At 39.0% G+C, this 25504-nt stretch overlaps 1 protein-coding gene across 4 annotated transcripts in view; it reads right to left on the bottom strand.

Moving 5' to 3' along the window:
- Nucleotides 1-5424: 5424 nt before the first annotated feature.
- BZW2 (basic leucine zipper and W2 domains 2) overlaps nt 5425-25504 on the bottom strand; it is a 58614-nt gene continuing 38534 nt past the window's right edge. For all 4 annotated transcript variants that reach the window (XM_082661680.1, XM_082661683.1, XM_082661681.1 and 1 more), the window contains 7 exons: nt 25237-25372; nt 21093-21202; nt 16346-16516; nt 14399-14545; nt 13148-13286; nt 6561-6683; nt 5425-5884 (listed from right to left, as the gene is read on the bottom strand). In XM_082661680.1, coding sequence (XP_082517806.1) covers nt 5856-5884; nt 6561-6683; nt 13148-13286; nt 14399-14545; nt 16346-16516; nt 21093-21202; nt 25237-25372 — 855 coding nt within the window. In that variant the 3' untranslated portion in view covers nt 5425-5855. The remainder of the gene's footprint in view (nt 5885-6560; nt 6684-13147; nt 13287-14398; nt 14546-16345; nt 16517-21092; nt 21203-25236; nt 25373-25504) is intronic.

Genomic DNA, 25504 nt, shown 5'->3' with positions numbered 1-25504 from the left:
TGTTGTCCCGGCACCAGGGGAATCAATTATCACCGAGAAGTTGTCCTCAGACCTTGTCCCAGACCTACTGAGTCAGTGGAGGTGGGGAGGGGTGATCAACAATCAATTTTAAGTCCCTTGGGTGGTCCTGATGCATGCTGAGATTTAAGAACCAGCAATCTAGCCTCATTATTTTACCTTTCTTAGGTCCCAGACCTAAGAATCTGAGAAGCTGATGAAAACAGTTTTGCTTTCAACTTTGGATGTTCTGAACAATGAAGACCCAGTTTAAGGACTGATCTTGTCCAGCCCCTTATTTTACAATTAAGCAAAGTAAATACCAAGAGTTAAGTGACTTGCTAATTGTTAAACAGATAATTAATGACAAAATGGTGCCTCCAAGTTCAAGCCAACCAATTCCAAGTTCGTTTCTGTACTCCTCTGCTTACACAGCAGCAAAAGCAAAGTGTGGGAGCAAGGACACCCAACTGAAGCCACAAGAATTTCTAATTTGATTGAAGAATCTATCTTGCCCGTATCAAATGGGACTACTCCTTCAGAGAAGGCAGGGATAATTTTCTTTTTCGTAATGACTGCTATGAGGAAATATATGCACTCCAAAACTATCTCTGATAAGCAGATATGCACCTAGGAATTATTCCCTGTGCCAAAAGGAAATAGTGCAGCATTCTGGTTCATTAAAAAAGAGTGTCTTCGGGGCTTCCCTAGTGGCGCAGTGATTAAGAATCCACCTGCCAGTGCAGAGGACATGAGTTTGAGCCCTGGTCCGCGAAGATCCCACATGCCGTGGAGAAACTAAGCCCGTGTACCACAAGAACTGAGCCTGCGCTCTAGAGCCGGTGCTCTGCAACAAGAGAAGTCACCGCAATGAGAAACCCCCGCTCACCGCAACTAAAGAAAGCCCGTGCGCAGCAACGAAGACCCAACGCAGCCAAAAATAAATAAGGAAAATAAATTTTAAAAAAATAGTGTCCTCATGTTTCTTATGTTCTTGATTGACCGGGTGTGCTTAATCACATACCAGAAAAGAATTAAACACAAAAAAAGACAACAAAACAAGGTAAAGTCGAATAAAAGGCGGCACAAACGAAACAATACTGTATGCAGCCACCTCAGACACAGGCCAAATGAACCTATGCTGTCAGGGCTCAGGATGATGATTTACCTCGAGGAGGTAGAAGTGGAGGCTGGGAGGCGGCATCTTCTGGGACTCTGCTCATGTTTACGGTCTTTATTTGAGCCCTGCTCCCACAGGTGTGCTTAATTTCTGTTCAATCCATAGACTATGCGTTTTTCTTTCTTGTACATCAAACACACAAAATCAAGGTGTAGAGACTTTAAGGACGCCAAGAGTCGCTCTAAAGTTTTCACGGAAGAAATATTTTATTTCCATCTATTCCACAAGTAGAAGGCCGTGGCAGTTTAAAGGCATCTATCAGGAGGAACATTGAAGCCTATCATTTTTCAGAAAGACAGAGTGTTAACAAATAGCTGCCGTCAGCGGGAAGAAGTTGAGGCCAGACACGCTGAACCAACTGAGTCGGGGACACCACTGTGGCTCAAACCACGTGAGTCTATAACCATGCAGGACCTGACGTGCTTCCAGACTGCTGCTTTGCTTGGCTTGACAATGAAATATTTTCAGTTCCCCACTTCTAGAATTTTACAAATTGGACCTGAATTCCAGAATCTTAAAACTTTCATATTTTTAGAGGTTAACAGATACTTTTTCAATTTCTTATTGAAATGATATTGCCTGGGAGTTAAATACCTTCAAATGTATAAACTGCAAATTCAGAAAATAAGACCACGTTGTGTTAACATTATTTAAATTCCTTGACCCAAATTCCATTTCTATTTTTTTCTGAATAACCATAAGATGAACAAAGACTTATGTAAGAATCTTTTAAATAGCTATTTTTAAAAGCAAAAATTTATATAATACCTTATATTGAATATAAAGAGTCATAATTATGCCCCATCCATACCAATTATATGTATTTTAAAATCATGTATTTGAAGGACAGTTATTGATGTAGTACCAAGTACCACTTAATAAAGAGCAGAATAAAAGAACTGGTACAGAATGGACTTAATTTTTTAAAGAATTAAGCAAAACCATATTCGTAAAAATATAAAAACATTAGAAGTTCTCATTTCTGTGGCAGAATACTATGTGATGTTTAGTTTCTTCCAAAAGCTTTCCTATATTTTCCAAAATAAACATGTATTAGTTTTTAAATTATAAAGATATTGCATGCTCTTTCTAAAGAAATCCAAGTATATAGATTAAAAAGAGAAAAACTCTCCTTCCCCTTTCCTTCTCCCACCCCTGCCCAAGACTTATGCATATCTTTCAATACAGAGAAAAAGTGTTAACTTTTTATAATCAGATTTTTTTGGCTTTTGTGTCATGCTTTTCCCATGCCACAGTTATAAAGATATTTCCAAATTGTCTTTTGTGCTTTCATTGTTTTCACATTAGTTTTAATCTATCCAGATGAAAAACAATATGGTTAACATACAGTTTTAACCTAACCAGGAATTATTTTAGTATGTAGATTCGTACTACTGTGGCAGCCAGCCTCCAAGACGGCCCTCAATTCTCCCCACTGCCTGGTAGTCCACCTCAGGCAGATGCCTTCCACATTGTACCAGGGTTGGTCTGTGTAACCCAAAGAATGTGTAGACGGGATGTATGGGAAGTCATTTCAAATATTAGGTTATTAAAGATGGCTTCCTCCCAGGGCTCCCTTTCTCAGACCACTCATTCTGGGGAAAACCAGCTGTTAGGCCATGAAGACTCTCAGGCAGCCTAAGGAGAGGACACTGTGGTAAGGAACTCAAGGCTCTGGCTAAAAGTCAGTGAGGAACTGAGGTCCACCAACCACTGCTGCTGGGCTACACCCCACAGGCTGGCAAGCGCTGTACTCCCCCAGCCTCAAGACCAAAGAAAGAGCCCCGAGGCAGCAACAGGGATATTAATGGTTTAATGGATGGGGGATCTTACGTGTCTGAAGCAGAGCCTGGAGTGACACACCACGGTATGCGGCAGACGGCAGGCAGCACACCAGGGCAAGACGCGGCAGCAGTCTTCGGTACCACGGGGAGAGGGAGGTTACCAGTTATAGAGGGAATTGATATCAGGTGGGCTCATTGGTTACCAGGGAAACCAACTGAGGGGCACGCCCCTTTCAAACTATCTTAGTAGAGCTCTGATCTAAAGATCAGAACAATCACCAGCTGGGGCCAGGGTCAAGTAGGCATTTACTGATTAGACACTATGATTAGGAGGGAAGGTCAGTCATGTGAGGCGGGGACTGATTGAGCAGGGGATGTAGAGAGAGCAAGAGAGCAGGCATCTTGAGTGGTCTGATCATACAACCGCTGTCAGCTTGGAAGCAGACGCTACAGCCTTCAGAGGACTGCACTCCCAACCAATAGTTTGACTGCAACCTCAGCAGAGGCTGAGCTGGAAACCACCCAGCTAAGCAGCTCCTAGATCCGGACCACAGAAACGGATAGGATAAATATCTGTTGTTTAAAGCTGCTAAATGCGGTGATAATCTGTTGTGTAGCAATAGATAACTAATGTAATTACTTTTATAATTAGGACAAGTTTTATTTTTAAAAAGAAAAAGAGACACGTCTTTCAGAGAAAGAAAGGGCTTTGGTTGGTTGATTTGTTATTAAATTCTTGCTGATGAGCATCCTCCCTCTCCCCCAATGCTCGCTTACCTGAAAATCACTACCTTAAGTTCGTTTGGGGAAAATATTATGCGCTAGAAAAGATAAGTATTAGTATTCTACAACTCCTATAGTTTATAGGCTACAAAATTGATTTCCCAGATGTTTATTCGATAGAAGTGCTAGTTGAAAAAATTTTTGAACTGTAGAAACTTACATTCTCATAAATAATTTGACAGCAGAATATAGGAAAAAAAGAGCAAAGGCGTGGGACTCAGAAGTGGGACTTTTAGTTCCATCTTGGTCACTAACTCTAAGACCTTGGACAACTCTGCTTTTCTAGGTCTTAGTGTGGACCCTTTGGAAATAGTGGGGCAAAGTCAAATATCCTCTACTGCAGTGCCCTTCGCATGCTTTACACATGATCCCCTAAAATGAAGGGGGACATACTGACATAAAATTAAATATAAAATACATAAAAGTTGGGCTTCCCTGGTGGCGCGGTGGTTGGGAGTCCGCCTGCCGATGCAGGGGACACGGGTTCATGCCCCGGTCCGGGAGGATCCCACATGCCGCGGGGCGGCTGGGCCTGTGAGCCATGGCCGCTGAGCCTGCGCGTCCTGAGCCTGTGCTCCGCAACGGGAGAGGCCACAACAGTGAGAGGCCCGCGTGCCGCAAAAAAAAAAAAAAAACATAAAAGTTGACATATAAAATTTTTATTACAAATTGAATGTAATTTGCATTATTTTATCTTTAAATATATTCGTCAAAACATCGGAGATGAAGATTGAACTTAATTTACAGAGTGTGCCTGTCACGTATCCTAATTGGCAGTCAGCACTTGTCAAATTAGTTTGCCAACTTTGTTTTCAATGAAAATGATTCATTTTTTTCACTTCAAATAAACACGTTACATATGCACTCTATAACGTGACTACCGTTTAACTTCATAGTTCTAATTTTTAGATAGATGGAAGGGTAGGTAGATGATGGAGGCTTGCCATGAACTGACGAACTGGAAGAAATCAGATACCCCTCCCTTTGGTTTCCTGCTTTTCTCTCAAGGGACTATGCTATAAAGGCAATGCATTCCAGAATTGTCTTTGTTTAGTACCACGTGGTTTTCATCTCCAGGGCAGTGTACCATATTGCGGTAGATGAGTTAATACTTTTAAAGTTCTTTATCCTGTGACTTCCAGTCATTCTTGGCTGCAGTTATTCTGTCCTTACTATTTCCTGTGTAATGAAAATGACATTCTCACATGTAGATAATAATTATTATTAATAATATCACTTCTAGGGCTTCCCTGGTGGCGCAGTGGTTGAGAGTCCGCCTGCCGATGCAGGGGACATGGGTTCGTGCCCAGGTCCGGGAAGATCCCACATGTCACAGAGCGGCTGGGCCCATGAGCCATGGCCGCTAAGCCTGCGCGTCCAGAGCCTGTGCTCCGCAACGGGAGAGGCCACGACAGTGAGAGGCCCGCGTACCGCAAAATAAATAAATAAATAAATCACTTCTTGGTATTACTGCTATGTGCCTCTATTTTGGGGTTGATTTCTATTTCACTACAAAGATAAGTGAAGTGTATTAGTTATGATGATAAAAGGAACAGAAGTGTTTTCATAGACAAGAACAATTCAGCATTTTGGATGGGAAAAAAAAGCCTAACACTGAAATGTCATCTGTGTAAGAAGTCAGAACAGTAAAGAAATAAAAGCTCTGAAAATATAAGCCCAGATTTTTAAAAAGCCATTTATTTTAAAAAACTGTTTGTCAAATCACATACACGAGCAGATACACAACTACCAAAGTGGCCCTGTAATAGACACCAGTGGGGCATTCACCACACAGTACCTGAAAAATACAGCTAAAAAAGAGGAGTCTGTGGAGTATTTAATTTCAGACACCTACTGGACTCCCTGTTGAATGGCTTTAAGTTAGCATATAGTGAGTGAGAGGTAGAGTCCCAAGTATAATAGCTGATGCCTCAGGGCTCCATTTAAAAACAAAACAAAAACAAAAACCATTTCCCCCTCTGCACAAGGGAAGCCTATCCTATTTTTTTTTTCCTTTGTGAAAACAGAAGCCAAGTTTCTCTTCTCAAATGGTTCAGCATTCCCCGTAAGAGTGTTGTGTGGTGACCTAGGTATTGTGCTTCTTGAGCTGTCTAATTTTCTTCACCTTCAGATTCAGATTCTAGGAGAGAAGAAAGAAAAGTCAGGTCATTTCTTCTGAGACACCTTTAAATAAGGTCATGAAAGAATTTCTACTCTATCTCCCTCCCCCACTAAAAAAGACATTTTGCCTAGGCATCCATTTACTAGGTAAGAGAGTCATATAGAGGGCAGGCAGCAAACTTTTGCTCCTTTTTGCTTTTAAACGAAATTACCTTTCTAAAAATGCAACGTGCTCAGAAATATTATTGGTGACGAAAACCATTTATATTTTTCCGGATCGGCAACTTTTCATGCTCAGTTGGATTAAGTCTCATCATTATTGTTCTTCCAACTTGTATTGCCATTTTAAATACCAGTCAACTGGTAAAGGCGCCATAAAAGTCGATATAATCCCATAAAAGTGATTAAGCCAAATGTATTTTTTTTCCTTTCACAGCTGCTGATTATTTCTTCCTCTTTGTCCCTTAAATTAGGAATAATTTAAGAGGTTTTGGTTTTGTTTTGTTTATCTTGCAGAAATTGTCATTGCCTTGATTCAGAAAGGAAGGCTAAGAGGTGGACAAAATGCTGTGGAACACACCTCAGAACTTTAGTTTTAGGAAGGCAAGAAAAATCTGTGGAGGGGGGAGCTATTTTGAATTGTAGTGAGAAAGGATTTGCTAAATGGTCACCAGAGTTGTTAAATGGAATCATACCTTCTTCTGCGTTTTGTAACCACTCAACAAATTTCTTCATCTGGTCAAGAAAAACACTTTTGCCTTTGGCAACATGTGCTTCTTTGTACCATTTCAATATCGCTTCTTCACTCAGCACATCAGCTGCAATTTCAAATCAAAGGTTTCAAAGCTACTACATACATGTCATGTTTTAAAGCAACTTCATGTCTTATAGTTTAATAGAAAGCAATCACTTCAAATATTAAAGCTCTTTTATAAAAGAAATTCGTATTGAAACTTATCAGAAGACAAGAACCAAGCTTATTTCCATACAGCGCAGTGCCCTGTGTATTGTAGTAGTTAGGGGAGGGATGGTGATGGGACTGGGACTTGAAAATCTCACAGTGCTAATTTGCTGGCAGGAAACTAGGTTATTTTGTAATTTTGCCAATGAATCATCAATTCCAGCCTTTCAGAACACTCTGTGTCCTGCCACCAACTGCAAACACATCTTGATTAAGCAGCAACCACAAATGACTGGTCTTTCAAGGGGATTTACTTTAGGAGGAAAAGAAAGCAAATGAAAAAAATGCAGACAGGATGCAATAACAATGTTAATAATTAAATATAATGATGAGCTTCCTGGGTGTACCATGGGACCAATACACACATAATCCAAAGTTCTACAGTACTCTATCGCTAAGTCCTAAATTTACTTCCCCACAGCACAATATCTAAATCACATGAGTAATGTTTTCCTTGTACACTGTTAGGAGAGAAACAAAAAGTGCTAAATTCCACAAATATTCCTTGATACCCTCAAGTTACCATTAATTTAGAATATTTAATGTTAAGAATAGAAAGGGGAATATGAAAAAAATAGCCTACAGACTTTGCCAATGTTCTAATGGGTTATCTTTGGGGATTTTGGTGTGGGAAATGGGATGGAAAACAGATAAAAAGGATTTATTATTATCCTCAACGCCTGCCCAATCCATTGCAAATGCTGATAAATCATTCTAATGATGTTTTTGCAGTTAAAATATACCTTTAACTTATGAAAACAAGAGAAATGATTTGATACTGGTTTCACTCAAAACCTCAGTGATCTTTTCATAACAAAAACTTTGTTTTTTTTAAAATTAATAATTGGCTCTTGGATTCAATTGAAGAGGTCAAATTGACTAAAAATGCACATGACTCGTTTTAGAAAATATAAAGTTTGTTTTATTTTGGTCATTAAATACACTACATTTTGCAAAGGAAGAAGGAAGTCTAGATTTATTCATATATAAGGACTAGATATAAAAATTATAACCAGGAGCCCTAAGGAATTACTCTTAGCTTCTAGTCTTTTAGTTTCTTGTGCTTCCAGCTCCACACTCCCCACTCACAATGATGAAAGAATTCTCCTACCTCTTGCCATCAAAGTCCAGTTTTCATACCAATGAGGAGCAGATGCTTTACAGCTCAAGGAAGTGACCTGTTACTGGGTAAGATGGCTTTGCAGAAACCTTTCAGGAATGCTAATTAGCTCAAACATGGATTTTTAAAGTCCCTTTTATATAATTTGTTTTTATGACATGTTTAAAATGCCTGTGATTTAGACCAATAATTTCCAAACTCTTTTGATCATGCTCCCCTATCAGTAAGACAATTTTGAGTGTGTACACACAACATATGTGTATTTTTTGTTTTATAAATTATATGCATGTACTATATAACTGCTATTGTTAATGTTATAAAACAAAACATAGAATTAAACATGTAAAGAGAAATTCTCTTTTTTCTCCTCCCCTTAATGAATCATGTTATGACACAATGTACAGGTTGGAAAGGCAACGGAGAGTGTAGTTTAGCGATACTCTTTGTCTCAGGTTTTCCTTCTGAAGGCTGAGAGCTCACTCTCTGAAGGTTGAGAGTTTTATTGCCCCACAGAGGCCGAAAGAGGCCATGCAACTACTAGAATACTTGTCAGTGACTGTGCTTGTGAAAAGGACAGTACATGACAGGTAAAACTTATAGGATGTCTCATCCACTGAAAATCAGACAAACTGTGCAGAGCTGAGTTCTTAGAAGAAGCTAATTTAGTAATAAACACCTGCTGCAAGACCAAATTTCTAGTCCCAGGGGAATAAAACAATAAAGAAGGGACATAAGCACCTACACAGGGCGACTTTGCGGCAAAGCACGAACACCAAAAAGAAAGTCAACTTTTGTGTAGGGAAACGTCTCATCTTAAAAGGAAGGAACTCCTTGACAAATGAAGAAGAGAAAGAACTTTTTTTTCCCACTAAGGAAAAGTAGGGAGAGGAGTTCATTAAAACTGGGAGATGAAGATGACAAAGTGTTGGGATCTCCCAAAATGCACAGTAGGAATACGGAGGATCAGTAAAAGTACAGCAAGAAAGGAAGACATTCTACAATTGCACAGAACCCCCTCACATTACAGTACACTTCTCTCCCCTCGATGTGGCCAACTTCTTCATCATCTCTGGTGAAATACTTGTGTCCCTTGAGAGCCTTCCTTTTTCTTTCTCCAAGTCAGCTTCAGCTCTGAGTTAGGGGCCCCTCCTCTATCATCCTTTCACTCTTCATCAGCATCTATCTGTACGAGCCTTATTTTAGCCACTGACAAGGTGATTATGTTTCTTGATTTTCTTCTACACTCTGGAATCTAGGAAGTCAAGGACTATTTTGTTCAGCATCTCATTCCCAGCATTTAATAACATAAGACCTGCCATCTAGTTTGCATTCAATAAATGTATAATGTACAAATCGATGAACTTGATGTGAAAAACTAAATATGTCTCAATGTGTAGAGTTATAATTCAAAATTTGGGTTTTCACGAGGGTCAAAGAGACAATATTGTAAAAGTGGTTTGAGAACTGCAAAGTTTTAGGTAACGTTAGTTGTTTAAATATTTAAGTTGAAAACTGTGTCACTTGGAACTTAGAAAATTCAGTACTTTTTATTAGCAGTGGCACATAGGGACACAAGTCAAAAATAATTTACCTTAAAAAGTTGGCACTATATGGTGAGAAGGCAAATAACCTTTTTTTTTAGAACAAGAATAAGAAACTTCTTTTAGAAAAATGTGCGTGAGGAACAGAATTTAACCTAAGAAATATCTGCAAACAATAAAAGCCATGATAGAGATACTAATGGTACTTGAGAAGGTAGTTATATATTTTTCAGACCTACATGCTGAGACTATGGTACTTAGCTTCAGGAAGAAAGAAAATTATTTTAGAAAATGAATAATGTGATATTTAAAAAGTAGTGATGAATTTACTATTTTTCTTACTGCCTTAGAAATATAAAAATCTAGATTTTAGTACAAAAAGTAAATCTTCACTGAGTGACCAATCACCACTTTCTCCTTTCATTGCCGAAAAGCATTATTATTTAAAGTTTATTCACTTTTATTCCACTGTTTTTTATATAAACGTCTAAAAATACTTTAACAAAAATACTTTAACTAAAACATCTAAAAATACTTTAATAATATCATTCATTTAAGTAATTAGGTTTTCAAAGGGGACATGAGGAATCATACCCTCATGTTTCTGTTATCCTCAAGTTCTGGAAATACAGTAAGGTGGGTGTATGTAATAGAGACTTAAAATGGGAAAGAAGAAAGGATTTCCATTACATTTTTGAAAATCTGCTTGAAAGCAAAATGTCAAGGGATCCACATCACTAGATAAAAGAAACAAAGACACTATTTGATTATTTGTATAATGTATATGTGTGTATGGAATTAATGATAAGTATAATCTTAACCATGTTACCATGGTTCATGGGATTTGTCACTTCTCACATCCGATACCCTTTAGACCAGTGGTCCCGGATGAACAGTCACAGCATCACCTGGAAATTTGTTAAAACGCAAATTTGCGGGCCCAATGCTGTACCCACTGAATCAGAATCCCTGGGGAATCTGTTTTAACAAGCGCTCCAGGTGAGTCACGTGCACACGAGCACCGGGAAAGGAGTGCTTTAATACATGCTGTCCTCAAGCCTTCCTAGGCATATGAAATACACAACAAGAGCACCCAAATCCTCATAAAAAAAAATGAAATATATGTCTCCAGGTGCACAAGTGTTTGTTGGATGAAATAAGGTCAAAGTAAAAACTACTATTCAAAAGGGAAGGTAAACACAGTAACTCTCCTAACAGTAGTATGGAACAATCATTCCTTGGGGATTCCACGTTCTCAAGAGAAAAAATGCAATTATTTTACTAAAAAAAACAGCCTGTATGTATAATTTTGTGGAAAATTATGAAATTACCTAGAAAATGACATTTAGTTTTAACTTTTCAGTGATATAGTTTAGGTTTCCATTTGTAAAGAGCTTCCTGATTTCATTTCCAAATAACTGAGCCAGAATAAAACTGTTATTGACACTTATCCCCCTGTGTTCCCTTGGGCCTGCTCATACTTGCCACAGACCTTACTAACTGAAACAATCTATTTTAAAAAGCTGACTACCTAGTTAATCAACGGCCTAAGGAAGAGCTAATGCCTCTTCTTTTTACTTCTCAGGGCCCACTGCTTGGTTATTTTATAATTTCAGGTCACTGTTCCCTAGCATTTGGGGCTGAAGAATAGGAAATAAAGCAATCAGTTTTGCTAGCTGTTTGTAGTTGTTATAAGAAGTTTAATACGGAAGGATGTTGGCATTCATTAATGGTTAAAATGAGAAATTTGAAGAATAGGATTTTGATAGTTTATATGCCACTTAAATGCCTTTACTGATAAAAAGTAGTTTATTTTTTGTTTTTTTGAATTAAGTATAATAATGAAATGAGGTATTGCTGCAGACGAGGCTCAAACAACTACGTCTCAGTTAAAAACAAGGATTTCGGGCTTCCCTGGTGGCACAGTGGTTGGGAGTCCGCCTGCCGATGCAGGGGACACGGGTTCGTGCCCCAGTCCGGGAAGATCCCACATGCCACGGAGCGGCTGGGCCCGTGAGCCATGGCCGCTGAGCCTGCATGTCTGGAGACTGTGCTCCACAACGGGTGAGGCCACAGCAGTGAGAGGCCCGCGTACCTCAAAAAAAAAGCAAAGAACAAGGATTTGGTAAGAGACACTGTTCGGTTGGGCTGGCTATTAAACAACAAGAAAGGAAATTATGTGTTTAGGCAGCTAGTTTATAAACAGTTTGCTTTTCTGTAGTGGAAAATATTGACCACTCACGAAGCAAATGTGAAACCTATCCCACAGGCCTCTCTACCAGTTTAAAATGGGGCCAGCTGTGGCCGGTGTGGACAGAATGGCTACTGGCTGCGGGGGGCTGCTCCTCTTTCTTGGCTCCTGGGTACCACAGGTGGGTTGGCCATAGGACCTGCAGGTTTGGTTCTGATGGGTCACCTAGACTTAAGACATTGCTATCTCATGACCCTGGGTATCATTTAAGCCCTAGTTTTAGGACATTGCTATCCCATGACCACATCCAAGAGGGCCAATTCAGATCTGGCCACAGAAAAACACCTATTACTGAATTTCAAATGGGACTTGGCAGTCATCACAGTCTCCCACTGATATGGAAATTGTGCCAAATACCTTAGTGCTGAGAAAGCAAAAGATCACCCAAACCCTTGTGGGCAAGACGTATGCATTTGAAGAATCTGGACAGCCAGTTAAAACTCTTTGTGAAATGCTATTAAACGTTTTAAAAACAGCTAGTAATCAGTAATGTAAAATTTTTACATTCCAAATGTCCAACTTGTCATTCAAGATAGACAACTTTAAGAACACATCAAAAAGAAAAGAAACATTTGGTTGGTATTAATTTATACTTTAGCCTTTTCTGTGTTATGCCATTTAAGATAGCAGTAACTTCTAATTAACATTTTATAATGTTCAAAACATCTCGTTTCTTAAGTGTTCCTTCCCCCCCCCCCGCCTCATAAAACTACAAACACCTAGACCAAAGAAGAGTCCAGGGTCATTTTCTTCATATCCTATAGGTATAGAGATTGAGATCAGTTAAAACCCTAATAGCTAAAGATGTTAAAAAAAAAAAAACAACCCTAACAGCATTCATTTTTAATAAACTGGCTGTGCCAGTTGTCATGGCAAACTAATCCTTATAAATACAATAACAAGACAGTAAATGTGAAGTTCTAAAAACAGCCATCTCCTTGGAAACCAGTAGAATGGCTGGGCCAAATAACTAAACTGCAAAGTGAAAAGCTAGTTATTTCAGCAATTTTAAAGTCAGCTTTATGGCATCTGAAAAGGTATGAACATACTATATGTAACCACTTGGTAATCACCGTTGTTATAGCTAATCCTTACGATGCAAAAACAGACCTTATTTTTTGTAATTACAGTCTTTTTCACCATCCCTCCCCACCAAAATTATTAGTTCATCACCAGTCTTCTAGCAATTTCCACCAGTGACAAGTGTACAGGGGCCTATTCAGGCTGGTTCCTCAGGCCACGCATGTCTACGGTGTTTGCACCTTCTCTCTCTACATAATATGGCTGCATCACTAAAACTCAAAGACTATCATTAACCTATATCCCCCTCTGCCTCACCCCCTACTCTGTCCCTCGAAAAGCTTCAACAAAACATAGAAACATAGTGGCAGGATGACATAGATACACACCTTTATAAAAAAGAACCACGATCTTCTGAAAGGCTTTCATGAAATGGATGTTGTCATAACAGTACTCTTGCACCTTCTGGAGGAGGATCAGCTCTGACTGGCCTTGGGAGCTGAACACAGCCAGGAGTGGAGCGTATTGCTGGAACAGAAGTGGGGAGTAAAACCATTTACTCTCGTGAGAGGTGCAGGGCTGACACCACTTGAATCATAACAATAATCTGGAGGTTTGCTTAGAAAATCTTCACTTTGAGGATTATCTTATTCTAATATTGTGACCAATCAAAATGAATTTTTTTATCCCTGCACCTTATCAGATTTCTCTCACTGTACCCACTAAAAGCAACCAAATATGAAATTCTGACTGTATTAAAGATAACTGCCATGCTACTGTGTCTGTCTAATGGGTCCTGTGAAAATAAGACAGAGTTCCTAAGTTCCAAAGGTTCCCAGGGCTGCTGTGACCCCTCCATCACTGAAGTGTGGCTCTGCCACTGGAAGAGTGGGCATCTCCTTCCTAAACATCGCAGACCCCCCACATGTCATCTTTATGGTTTTGTTCATACTGTTCCCTTCGTCCCAAATGACCTTGGCTTCCAGTTGTTTGGCTGTTGTTTTCTCTAAGACCTACTCAGCTCAACACTTAACTCCTCCTCTGAGCCTTCCCTGGTCAACTTAACCTGCATAGGCTACTCACTGCTCTGTCTTCCTAAATACTGAGAGTAATCTGAATTTACATCCTACCTAGTTTAAACTAGGTACCTGTTGATTTCCCAATTCAAGTGTAAACTCTGAAGGCAGGCTCTAAGTCTTCCACTTGTCTTAAGACACTTTTATAGGGAGAGGACAATAAAAGCAAAAACATATGTATCTCCCCACAAAAATATACAATTTACACAATCGGTTGATTTCTTCCACCACTCAGTTTTCAAATTCTAATGTCAGCTTGTAGTTTACTTAAAAAATACTCATTAAGAATTTTTATCATGTAGAAGGAGAACCAATAGTTAGACTATATTTCCCTTTAAATATTGAATATATGACTATTCTGTGGATTTTCTGACATTGTTTTTAGTAAGAATTTACCCTTAGGTATTTCATAAGCTCTTACATCTGAAACATTTTAGGTAGTGGCAAATTTGAAAAGAAAAACACTAGGAAGTATGTGTTTGGACTGATTAGAACACATCTATCACATTGTTAAGAGCTGCAGTTGGCCTGCAGCCAAGACTGTGCCTTGTTGGGACCTGGTACCTTCAGATGCTTGAGGGCTTGCTCGGCAACGAGCTCTTCCTTCTTGTTCCATTCCACAGCGTTCATTATACAGGTCCACAGCAGTCCAATCACTGCTGTTTCTGGAAGATCATTCCTCTTCATTTCTTCTTTAACATAGAGCACCACCTAAATTTCACAAAAAAAGGAGTCAGAGAGTAACAGACAGATGGGGAGTTCCCCTCTCACTGTGCCCGATCAGTAAAAGGTTAGGGGCAGACAAATATTCTGCTCAGTTCCTCCCTTCCTGGCATATACTCTCCAGTTACGAGAGGCAGGAAAAACACAATGATTTGTTCTCAAAGCAGATTTATTTTTAGTCCCCAAATTAATAGGCTTATCTCTGGCCAGGAGGTGCTGGATAATAGAAAATAAAAAAAGAGAATCGTGGTTTCTTAGGGGCTATACTCTTACAGGCAGGAACCCCTTTGAGTAAAGCAGGGCAAAGATTATTTAAGCCAGTTTGACTTTCTGGGGTTTGAAGAAGGCAACAGAGCTGTGAATTTTTACTTCAGATCCTTAACTTTAAACCTCTTGAAAAATGTCTTGGGCTTGTACAAGGCATTCTCTGCAATTCATCCTCTAATTATCGCTTTTGATGATCCTCATGCCTCATGTAAATAAACTGTAAAGTGCAAAGACTTTACATATGACACATATCAAAGCAGCAACCCTCAGCAGGCTATTTTCCCTTCAGAGTTACTTTTAAATATGCAAATGTATCCTAAAACCTGATCGTACGGAATAAAATCTGCCTAACAGTGTATCTTATATGAAACTTGTTTGGAAAAATCTTTCTCCTTTTGAATAGAATCACAAATAGAGGTGAGGGCCTCAGAAGTGATTAAAAACCATAATATCAATATATCTCACGTGTACTTCTTTGTGAGTAGTACAGCTATTTTTCTCCCTTCCTTTTTTTTAATGAAAATACGTTGCTTTCTTTCCTGCTGGCCTGGGGTACAGAGGGGTCAGCTGTGGGTTAAGCAGCCTTTGAGAACCGAAGGAACTGGGAAGTCCTAGTCCCCCAGCTGCAAAGAAAGGTGACATGTCTGCACCTAAAGGTATCGCAGTGTTATTTGGTTTGCTTTTTTTTCCCCATGTTAAATCATGTTCAAGTTCTTTGCTTGGAGAAAGATTACTGAATATATTGCTGACCTTAATGCCATGAGACTTAGGACCAACACCTTCACCTGCTGGACAGCATCAGTCCGGAATTCTCCAGTCTTAAACCGCAAAAGGTACCTTGCAAGGCTGCGAGCACGCAGGATAGTGAGGATTTGGGACTTGGGAGTAAGTGGCAAAAGGAAAGGACTCTTTATGCAATTTTTGAATTATCATGTAAAAGTTTTTAAAGTTCAAATAGGAAGTTTTCTTCAGGCAGGACTTAAAAAAAAAAAAGATACAATCATAGCCATATGAAAGATAGCTATACAAGAAGGTAGTATTTATGTTATATGAATACGCAACTATTATGAGTGGGATCCAATGAGCCACTGGTCCAACTGGTCTTTACCCATGATATGACTGCAAAATCACCCCTTTTTTGTCTTAAAATTAAAACCTATATATATTCACCCAATACTTAACCATATTATGTAATCTGCAATAAAATGGGAAAACCACCATAAATCGAGGTATACTGCTAGTGGAGAGTAAATCTATTCAACAGATGAAACATTCTGACAACCATAGCAACCTGGTAAATAAGTCACTTGTGTGGAAATACTCATTATTTTCTGGAACATCCTGGAGGAGTCTGAATCAATACTTTGAAATCGAGCTCATTTAAATGGTATGAAAAGGGCCTCGAGTTCATAGCAATAAACAAAGGGAGGTCTCCTTAAGGGAGGTAAAGCTTGTGCTGCACAGGCTACATCATCCCTCCCGCTGAACGGGTTTGCAGTGATGTCAGTCCATGGTCCCCACCTCCTTGATCGGGCATTCCTGAGAAAGACGCTCCTGGAGCTCCTTCTGCAGCTCCTTCCTGGTGCCCAGGGACTGCTGGACTCGGAGGAAGTCAGAGAGCTCCTTAAGACCTGCGTCAGTGAAGTACTGAGCAAAATGATCCACGCTCTGTCTGTTAACTGGAAAGAGCTCCTGGGAGAGAAAAGAAGAGAGACTGTTACACAACATGCCATTCACATTTCAGCAAGCGTAAAGAACAACATTTTCATATTAAGAGAACACTTAGAATATCTCATATTTGGAAGAAAAGAAGAAAGATGGAGTTTTTCAAAAGAATAAATCTCGGATATATTTCTTGAGCATCTGCTAAGGTACCTTCCAAAATTAGGCAATTTGACAAAGAAAGAGAATAAAAAATGCTAAGCAAATTACATAAACTAGTTGCACTCATTTGGCACTGCTATTTCCTTTTTCTTTTACTTTAATCAAAGTGCAGGACGTACAAAAACAGAGCTAAATTTGCTAAATTAAGTACCAATAAGATGATAACCCTGAATAACGTTGGGATTATTTTAAACCGACTAGAAAAAACTGAAATCATTAACCACACTGTTTCCTTAACTATGAGTTAACAGACCAAAGCCAGTTTTAGTAATGCTGAAATGATCTGAGATAATATGAGGAAAACAACATTGACTATTATCATCTCGAGGACCTCTATTCAGCATTTCATTAAGGAAAATGCTGCTATTATTCTAAAATAACAGCTCAGAGCTAAAGGGAATTTTTGTTGTATCTCTTAACGATGGTGGCTCTAAATTAAGTTCACGGCGAGATCTAATCTAAATCCGCCCTACCATCTCTTCAGTTCATTACATAATTCTGTTGGAAATTTTTTAAAAGAGCAGCACACCATGGCTGCTCTCATATTCTCACCTCACTTCCATTTCACCTTACACAGCTCCGCAGAGTCTCAGGAACACTTAGTCATGTTCTAACCCTGTGTGACGCCAACACCCAACTAAGAAAGGAAGGCAATTTTCAAAGCTCTCACATTTTTCAGACTGCTGCAGAGTCTATAAAATAGATCCAAACTTTTATGATGGTGAGATTTGCATATATAGATGGCCAATGGTTATGTGGCTTCAATAAAAATCTCAGAAGAAAGATCTGCAACGAGTTTGCCACCAAGCATAGGGACATAGCCAGATGGCTTCTGTCATGACTCAAATTTCAATATTCTCTGTACCATCATCCCATAATTTGCCTTGTTGACTCATCAGTTTCAAAATGTCAGAACAGAGTTGGTGGGAGCAGCTATCAAACACACATTCATGTTAAAGCAAACATTTCATACCTGACTGAAATGTTGTCACTGATATTTATTCTACCATTCAAGAGGCCTTTCAAATTTGTGGGGGCAGGGAACTAGTTTAATTTTGAGTTTCTTCTATGAATCAAGAGGTGGTGGGCATTTTACTCATAATTGTAGAAAGTAGAAATTTTTCTACAAAAATAAACTAAGTCTCAACAAGGCTAAGCAGCTTGACCCAAATTATGCAGCCAGAAATATTTAAGGGCATAGCCGTGTGACCCCAAAGGCAATAATTACTCTGTTACTCGTGCCAGCATTCAATACTCAATTTAGGGAGAATGTGATTGCAAATTCTGATGGAAAGTTATGTTCAGAGTAAGACATCATCAAACATGTTACTAGTGGTTTTTTATTTATTTTTATGAACTATAACCACAGTCCTTATGAATGATACGTAACATCTTAAAAATTATTATTCAGATCAAACTGAGCTAAAATCAGTATAAATCATGTCATGACCTTTACTAACTTGGAACATAGTTTGCATTTGTTACAAAAATCCTACCCAAGGCTTCCCTGGTGGCACAGTGGTTGAGAGTCCGCCTGCCGATGCAGGGGACACGGGTTCGTGCCCAGGTCCGGGAGGATCCCACATGCCGTGAAGCGGCTGGGCCCGTGAGCCATGGCCACTGAGCCTGCGCGTCCGGAGCCTATGCTCCGCAACGGAAGAGGCCACAACAGTGAGAGGCCCGCGTACTGCAAAAAAAAAAAAGAAAAATCCTACCCAGGTAAAAACCTTTATCACCTCATCCCTAGATTAAGGTCTCCCTACTTCTGCCCTTCCTCCTGAATCTGCTCCCAATGCAACAGCCAGAGAGATCCTGTTAAGACCCCAAAATCACATTATGCACGTTTTGCAGAGACTTTTCCAAAAAACTTCTCATCTTACTCAGAATAAAAGCCAAAGTTCTTAGATGATAGGGGACCTGCTATGACTCTGACCTGATCTCCTACATTTTTGCTCTTACTAATTACCCTCTCTTTCTTGCTGTCCCCAACATGCCACGCCTCAAAGCCTTTGCATTTTCTGCTGCCTTTGCCTGGAATACTCTTCCTGGAGATATCTAAATAGATCGCTTCTTCACACAAATGTCACCTTATCAGAGAGGCCTTCTCATACCACACTGACACTCCTCAGTGCTTCCCTATTTAGTTTTTCTCTCGGAGCACTCTTCACTTTTTATTATACCATGTATTATTTTAATTGTTTATTTAGTTTATTGCCTGTCCCCCTGAAACAGAATGTAAGCCCCATAAAGGCACAGGTTGCCTGCTTGATTTCTTTCAATATCTTCAGCTCCTAGAAAAGTTTCTAGCCAATGTCTTGATCATTGTTCCCTTTTCCAGGGATGGGGGCATGATATCAGGCAGGCATGGTTCTAAGGCACAGCCACCCTGTCCTCATGGAGTTTCTGTAGAAACTGCTACCTATGCTTTTCATGTTCAAAACATATGTAGACAAAGAAACCTAGCAAGAACAGTTAAATGATATGTATTTTTCAAAAAGGAAATACATTAAAAAATTTTTAATGAAGTAACCTAATTAAGTTAACCAAGCTCTGCCTATTGGCATCTTTAAGGAACCATGCTTTAAGAAATAACTGAGTCTTTTGTGGTTAAGTTGTAATTGTATCTTTGTTCCTAATAATTCACCCCCCACCCCTCTCCCTTAAACAAGTATTCAGTGAAGACCCTCCTTGCTGTATGTGTCTCCACAAGTGGAGAAGTAGCCCATGAGTGGACTAAATCTTCCTACCCCACGCCAGGCTTCTCCGTGATTTCTTCTGACGAAAGAAGGTGAGCTTTTAAAGCACCAGAACGTCTCCCTTCAGTCACCTGTGTTCCTGTCCTCTACCATGAGGACAGAATAGCCCAGATATGAGCTGCTCCTTCAGCCTGGGACCCAGAATGAAAGGGCTGGGGCCTTGCCAAGATACAGCTAATCCACAGACTCAGGGACACGAATATATTCCTTCATATGAACTTCCACCCACATCAGCAACCTATTCACTTGTCTTCTGTGACTTCTATATACCCTTCATTGCTAGAGAGTAGGTTCCATGAAGGCAGGAAACTTTTCTGTCCTGTCTCTACTGGCTCCACAGCTTCTAGGACTGTGCCTGGCACAGAGCAGGCACTTAATAAATATAAGTTAAATGAAAAGTATTATCAGTGGCAGAAATTAACAAGAATCTAGACTTAATTTTTCTTCTTTATCATATTCTAAAGACTTCCAAGACCCAAATAGGGCTATTTTAGGTAAACCTCAAGAGATAAAGGAATTTTAAGTCATTGAAAATAAAAGAGTTTATTACAATGAGCCAGATTTGGAATTATCCCATGAATCAACACCCTTGCACAGAACACAATGGAAGAGAAAACAGATAAGTAACTAGGTAAAGAGAAGATGGCAAGCATGTCTTGCAATTTTAGACTTTGTCCTAAAATTTTAAAAGCAATTTCACTTGAAGCAATCTCTGTCATCTGCACAGCTGTTGCTTCTGGCAGAAATTATAGGGAGCAGATAGGAATTATGAGGACAAAATATTTTTCTTGATTTTCTTTGAAAAAACAAAGAGAAATAAAAATATAATCAAGCAATCATGATACTGGGAGCTTCAAATTACTACTATTAACTTGTTAGCTTTCTTAAATAAGTATTTCCAAGGAATCTTAGTATAAACAAGGAATCTTCCTTAACCTTTTTTTTTTTTTTAAATGTTTTATTGAAGTATAGTTGATTTAAGCTTATAGTTTTGTTTTGTTTTGTTTTTTCCGGTATGCGGGCCTCTCACTGTTGTGGCCTATCCCGTTGCGGAGCACAGGCTCCGGACGCGCAGGCTCAGCGGCCATGGCTCACGGGCCCAGCCGCTTCACAGCATGCGGGATCTTCCCGGACTAGGGCACGAACCCGTGTCCCCTGCATCGGCAGGCGGACTCTCAACCACTGCGCCACCAGGGAAGCCCAACCTTTTATTTTGTTAACAAACTAACGTGTATTTGAGGTCAGTGTCATTCACCTACGGCCCAAGATAATCACAAATATCTAATTAGGTGGGATCGATGTGACTGTAAATTTCATATTAAAACTTTACATTTCTATAGTTATTAGCTGCGAAAGAGTTAATTCTGATAAATGTTATCACTATGTCAACAAACTTCTAAATTTGAAAGTCTCTGTACTCCCTATGACTCCTTAATTTTATCATTCCATTTATTTATGCAACAAAGATTAAACTGGAATTAGTTTCTATCTGCCAATAATACAGAAATAAAAAGAACCATGTTCCAATTCGACATAGACTCGGGCATTTCAGTTATGTATTACATCACAATTGACAGAGCCAGGGCAGAAGCATGAAACATACAACCCTTTGCCCAGACAACACTTACAAGTAGCCTCTTGTCTAAGTTGGCTTTTCTCAAAGAGGAGGTAACAGAGTTGGCATCTTTTTCTGCCATCCATGCTTTAAAAAGCTTGACAGCAAATGAGGCTGCAATGCCTGTTAAAAAAAAAAAAAAAAAAAAGAGTAAACCTTTCATAACAAAAACCACTTGTGATGATGTACAAGGCAACATTTCCCATTAGGCGTCCCGAAATGACTAAATAACTCAAAGACTTGATTTGGCACAAAGGAAAAATGGAAAGCTCCCTAGGCACTGTACTATTCATTACTCAAGAAAATATTTTCATAAGAAGGGAAAAAAAATGTTAAAGTACTTTTCAAAGTTGGACTCCCTAATTCCAACCTGTTATAACTGTAAATTTATTTATTTTTACCTTGGTCAAAACCAGATTCAAAGCCAAGGATCTTCTAATGTTTTGCCTCTGTTTCACCCTGTGGTTCACCAGTATTTCATATTTTTAACCGTGATCCTGAGGTACACCAAATAAATCGAAAGCCATAAAACTGAAATGTCAACATGTCAACTAATTTGCTGATAAATAATATCAGTGAAAGAACATCAATGGTGACCGGTATAAATATATAAAGCTATAGATGAACATGCATCATTTACTTCACAGTTTTGCTTTTTGTAAAAAGCATTTTAAAATATTCACGAGTTAAGGTATGAAAATGTCAGTGCTGTTTTAAGCTGAAATCTTTTCTGGATATTTTAAAAGAGATTTTAAAAATAGCTATGTTGGGCTTCCCTGGTGGCGCTGTGGTTGAGCGTCCGCCTGCCGATGCAGGGGACACGGGTTCATGCCCCGGTCCGGGAGGATCCCACATGCCGCGGAGCGGCTGGGCCCGTGAGCCGTGGCCGCTGAGCCTGCGCGTCCGGAGCCTGTGTTCCACAGCGGGAGAGCCCACAACAGTGAGAGGCCCGCGAACCGCAAAAAAAAAAAAAAAAGAAAAGAAAAGCTATGTTAATCAGGAATCTACTCAATTACATACCCATATTTATAATAAGATTTATTTCCAACATAAATAATCAGATAACTAATAGCTTTTCTGTGAACACTCCAGATTTCTAAATTAATGTTGCATTTGTTTAATGAAGAGTTAAGGAGTAGTTGAAATATTAAACTGATTTTTCTGAGTTGAAGGCTTCAGTATCGTTGATGGTCTAAGCAGTGTCTATTCTCCTTTCCTCTTTCCTAAGAGAGTTCCCATGTTGCTCAGGCCAGGTGACTTCCATCTAATTAGTCTAAGCCCTGGCACCACCTTCTTCTGCAATGATTAGCCTAGTGATCTAAGTTGTTGGCCATAGCATCCCCCAACAATTACTACTGGGTGGGACATGTGGCCAATTTCAGCCAATCAGCTGAAGGCAAGATAAATTATCCTATGTTCAGAAGTCTCTTCTACTGAACCTGAATGAAGACGCCTGTGCCATAACTGGACTAGCAGACTTCTTTTAAAGGCTAAGGAGTCCACCCTTGGAATGAAGTCGATGCTATGGTAATGGGGGAAAATGCCTGAGTCCCGAATGAGATTGCTGTTCACCCTGAAGTCTGCTCTGCTTTTATATTTATTGTTACATAAGAAATAAATGCCCTTGGTGGGGCTGGGTGGGGGGAATAACTTAGAAGGTTGGAATTAATATATACATACTACTATATATAAAATAGGTAACAAACAAGGACATACTGTATAGCACCATGAACTATACTCAATATTTTATAGTAACCTATAAGGGAAAAGAATCTGAAAAAGAATGTGTGTGTGTGTGTGTGTGTGTGTGTGTGTGTGTGTGTGTGTGTGTGTGTAACTGAATCACTCTGCTATACATCTGAAACTAACACAACATTGTAAATCAACTATACTGCAAAAAAAAAAAAAAAAAATTTAAAAAAAAGAAAGAAAGAAAAAAAGAAATGCCCTTGTATACAAATTTGGGTCTTGTCTTCCAGTTACTTGCTGGTAAACAAATTCAATTGAGATATATATATAAAATATAATTTATACAGACACCAACTTTACCCAATTCTTTTCTTTTGAATAGCAGAGAAACTAAGCCCCCCAAACTGTCTATGACAATAACACCTGTGATATGACCTGGAGAATTTTATGTTATCAACTTGTTGACCTGGATTTTTAACAGTACCATTCGTTCCAAAAGTCAATATAAAACATAATATAAATTTATGTAATTAAATAAAAATAAAGATAACAGATCTTGTAATCCTCATTGCAAGTAAGAGAAATAAAGCATGCTTGAAACTAGGAGTCTAAAAACCAGGCTCAAACCTATCATTTTACATTAAAAGTGGCTCTTGGTGGAAGGACTGGAGAAATTTCTTTGTACTTGAGATTCTACTGAGTGGAGGGTCTCCCCATAGCCATTTGTTGGGTGGGAGGTTGGGGAAAAGGTATAATTTCATAATCCCTTCCTATTTGGGAAGCAGAAGCTTAATACTTTTGTTTCTAGAGATGCTGGAGCATAAAGAAAAACCATAATGACATAGGTACTACATAACTTCCATAACAAAGGTATTTTTCTTCTCCTTTCCTACCCCTCTAACATTTTACCATAAAAAATTTTAAACATAAGAAAAGTTGAACAATAAACACTCATTTACTCACCATCTAGATTCTATAACAGTTAATATTTTGCTGCATTTGCTTTATCAGGTCTGTCCATTTATCCTTCTAATAATTTATTTTTTAATACATTTCAAAAGAAATTGTATACATCACTTAGGTTTTTAATACAACCAGAAAGGCAATTATTTTCTGTTATAAACACTAGGAATAATCTGATGTAATTAATATTTACTGTTTACATTTTATCTTGTCTTCCTAGTATAAAATGTCTAGTACCATAAGTAAAACACGAAGGATCATGAATTCTCTTCAGGAGAATACTTTAAAGTGCTATAGTATTAACAATATATTAGTAACAATTAGAGAGCCTGAAAACTATAGAGAATCTCTAAATAATATCATTTGACTCTTGGTTTACTATTCTTTTTTTTTTTTTCGGTACACGGGCCTCTCACTGTTGTAGCCTCTCTCGTTGCGGAGCACAGGCTCCGGACATGCAGGCTCAGCGGCCATGGCTCACGGGCCCAGCCGCTCTGCGGCATGTGGGATCTTCCCAGACCGGGGCACGAACCCGCGTTCCCTGCATCAGCAGGCGGACTCTCAACCACTGCGCCACCAAGGAAGCCCTAGTTTACTATTCTTTTCTCAGCTACAAGAAACTGTAACTCATTTCACTGCAGGTATTAATGAGGCTGGGACTTCACATTTATAGGAGAAAAACCAAGTTCTAAGAAGAAACAGATGTTTTCACAAAAGCTCTTTTATTTTTAAGAAAAAAAGAACTCTTTGTTTTGTGTTGCATTATAATTTGAATATCATTATCCTCCTGCAAGAAAAAAAGCCCACTTTTGTATTATTCTATAATCAAGTAATCATATGTATGCCTATCAAACTCTTAATGTCTTAAAATTAAAGCAAAACTCTGAGGCAGCCACCTGGACTTCTAAAACAGAATGAATATCTTAAAAATGTGATCTAAATGAACATTTGAGCACAACATCTTGAGGGGAAACAGTTCAGAAGAATGGCCCCAACCAGGGAAATGAAAAACTGTTTAAGGGGGCATTTAGGAATGTGAAGGGCCATTTTTGGCTATTCTGCTAAATGCAGGTGGGTGTTTTAGGCTGGCATTCTGTGTCTGAGGGCAAAAAGGTTAAATGACTCGCAAAGCACAAAAGAGTCCTGCACAATGAAGCAATGACCCAACGAAGTATGCCAGTAAGCATCTATGTTGAGAGAAATGGTTTGGACCAGATCAATTTCAGGGTATTTGACCTAGGCATTGAGTCTTAAACCAAAAATTCCAGCTTATTATTATTCTTTATTTGTCTTTGTATAGGTGTGCATATTTTTTCTCCTAATTGCCTACAATAAACATGTACAATTCTCTTATTGTTTGAAGACACACACTCACACACACACAAGTCTCTTACATGGAATATGGGTGGGAAGTAGAGAACACTAAGAAGAGGTACTGCTATTTTTCTATCTTTGGCTTTTCTTTTCTTTTCACATCTGACAGGTAAGAAAATGAGCATAAATACCTTCTTTGACTAAGCTGTCAGTGAAGAGACTGGTGAGGATGTTGGCAGGAAGGTTGCCATTGCCCAGCAGAATCCCAGACAGCATTGCCAACTTTGTCTGCTCTGCTTCAGAAAAGGCTTTAAGGAAGAGGAGAAGCTGTGGGTCAAACAAAAGAAACCATGTCTATAAAGTAAAGGACTAAGGTAGAAAAATAACACACAGTGTACATCCATAGCTAGACGGCACACAACTGGTGGGTCTTACACAGCACACTTCTTATTCATTGGA

This window comes from Grampus griseus (assembly GCF_964374135.1).
Source record: "Grampus griseus genome assembly, chromosome: 9".
Classification (NCBI taxonomy): domain Eukaryota; kingdom Metazoa; phylum Chordata; class Mammalia; order Artiodactyla; family Delphinidae; genus Grampus; species Grampus griseus.
Note: the sequence above shows the minus strand (reverse complement) of the source record. Positions and strands in the feature narration are given on the sequence as shown.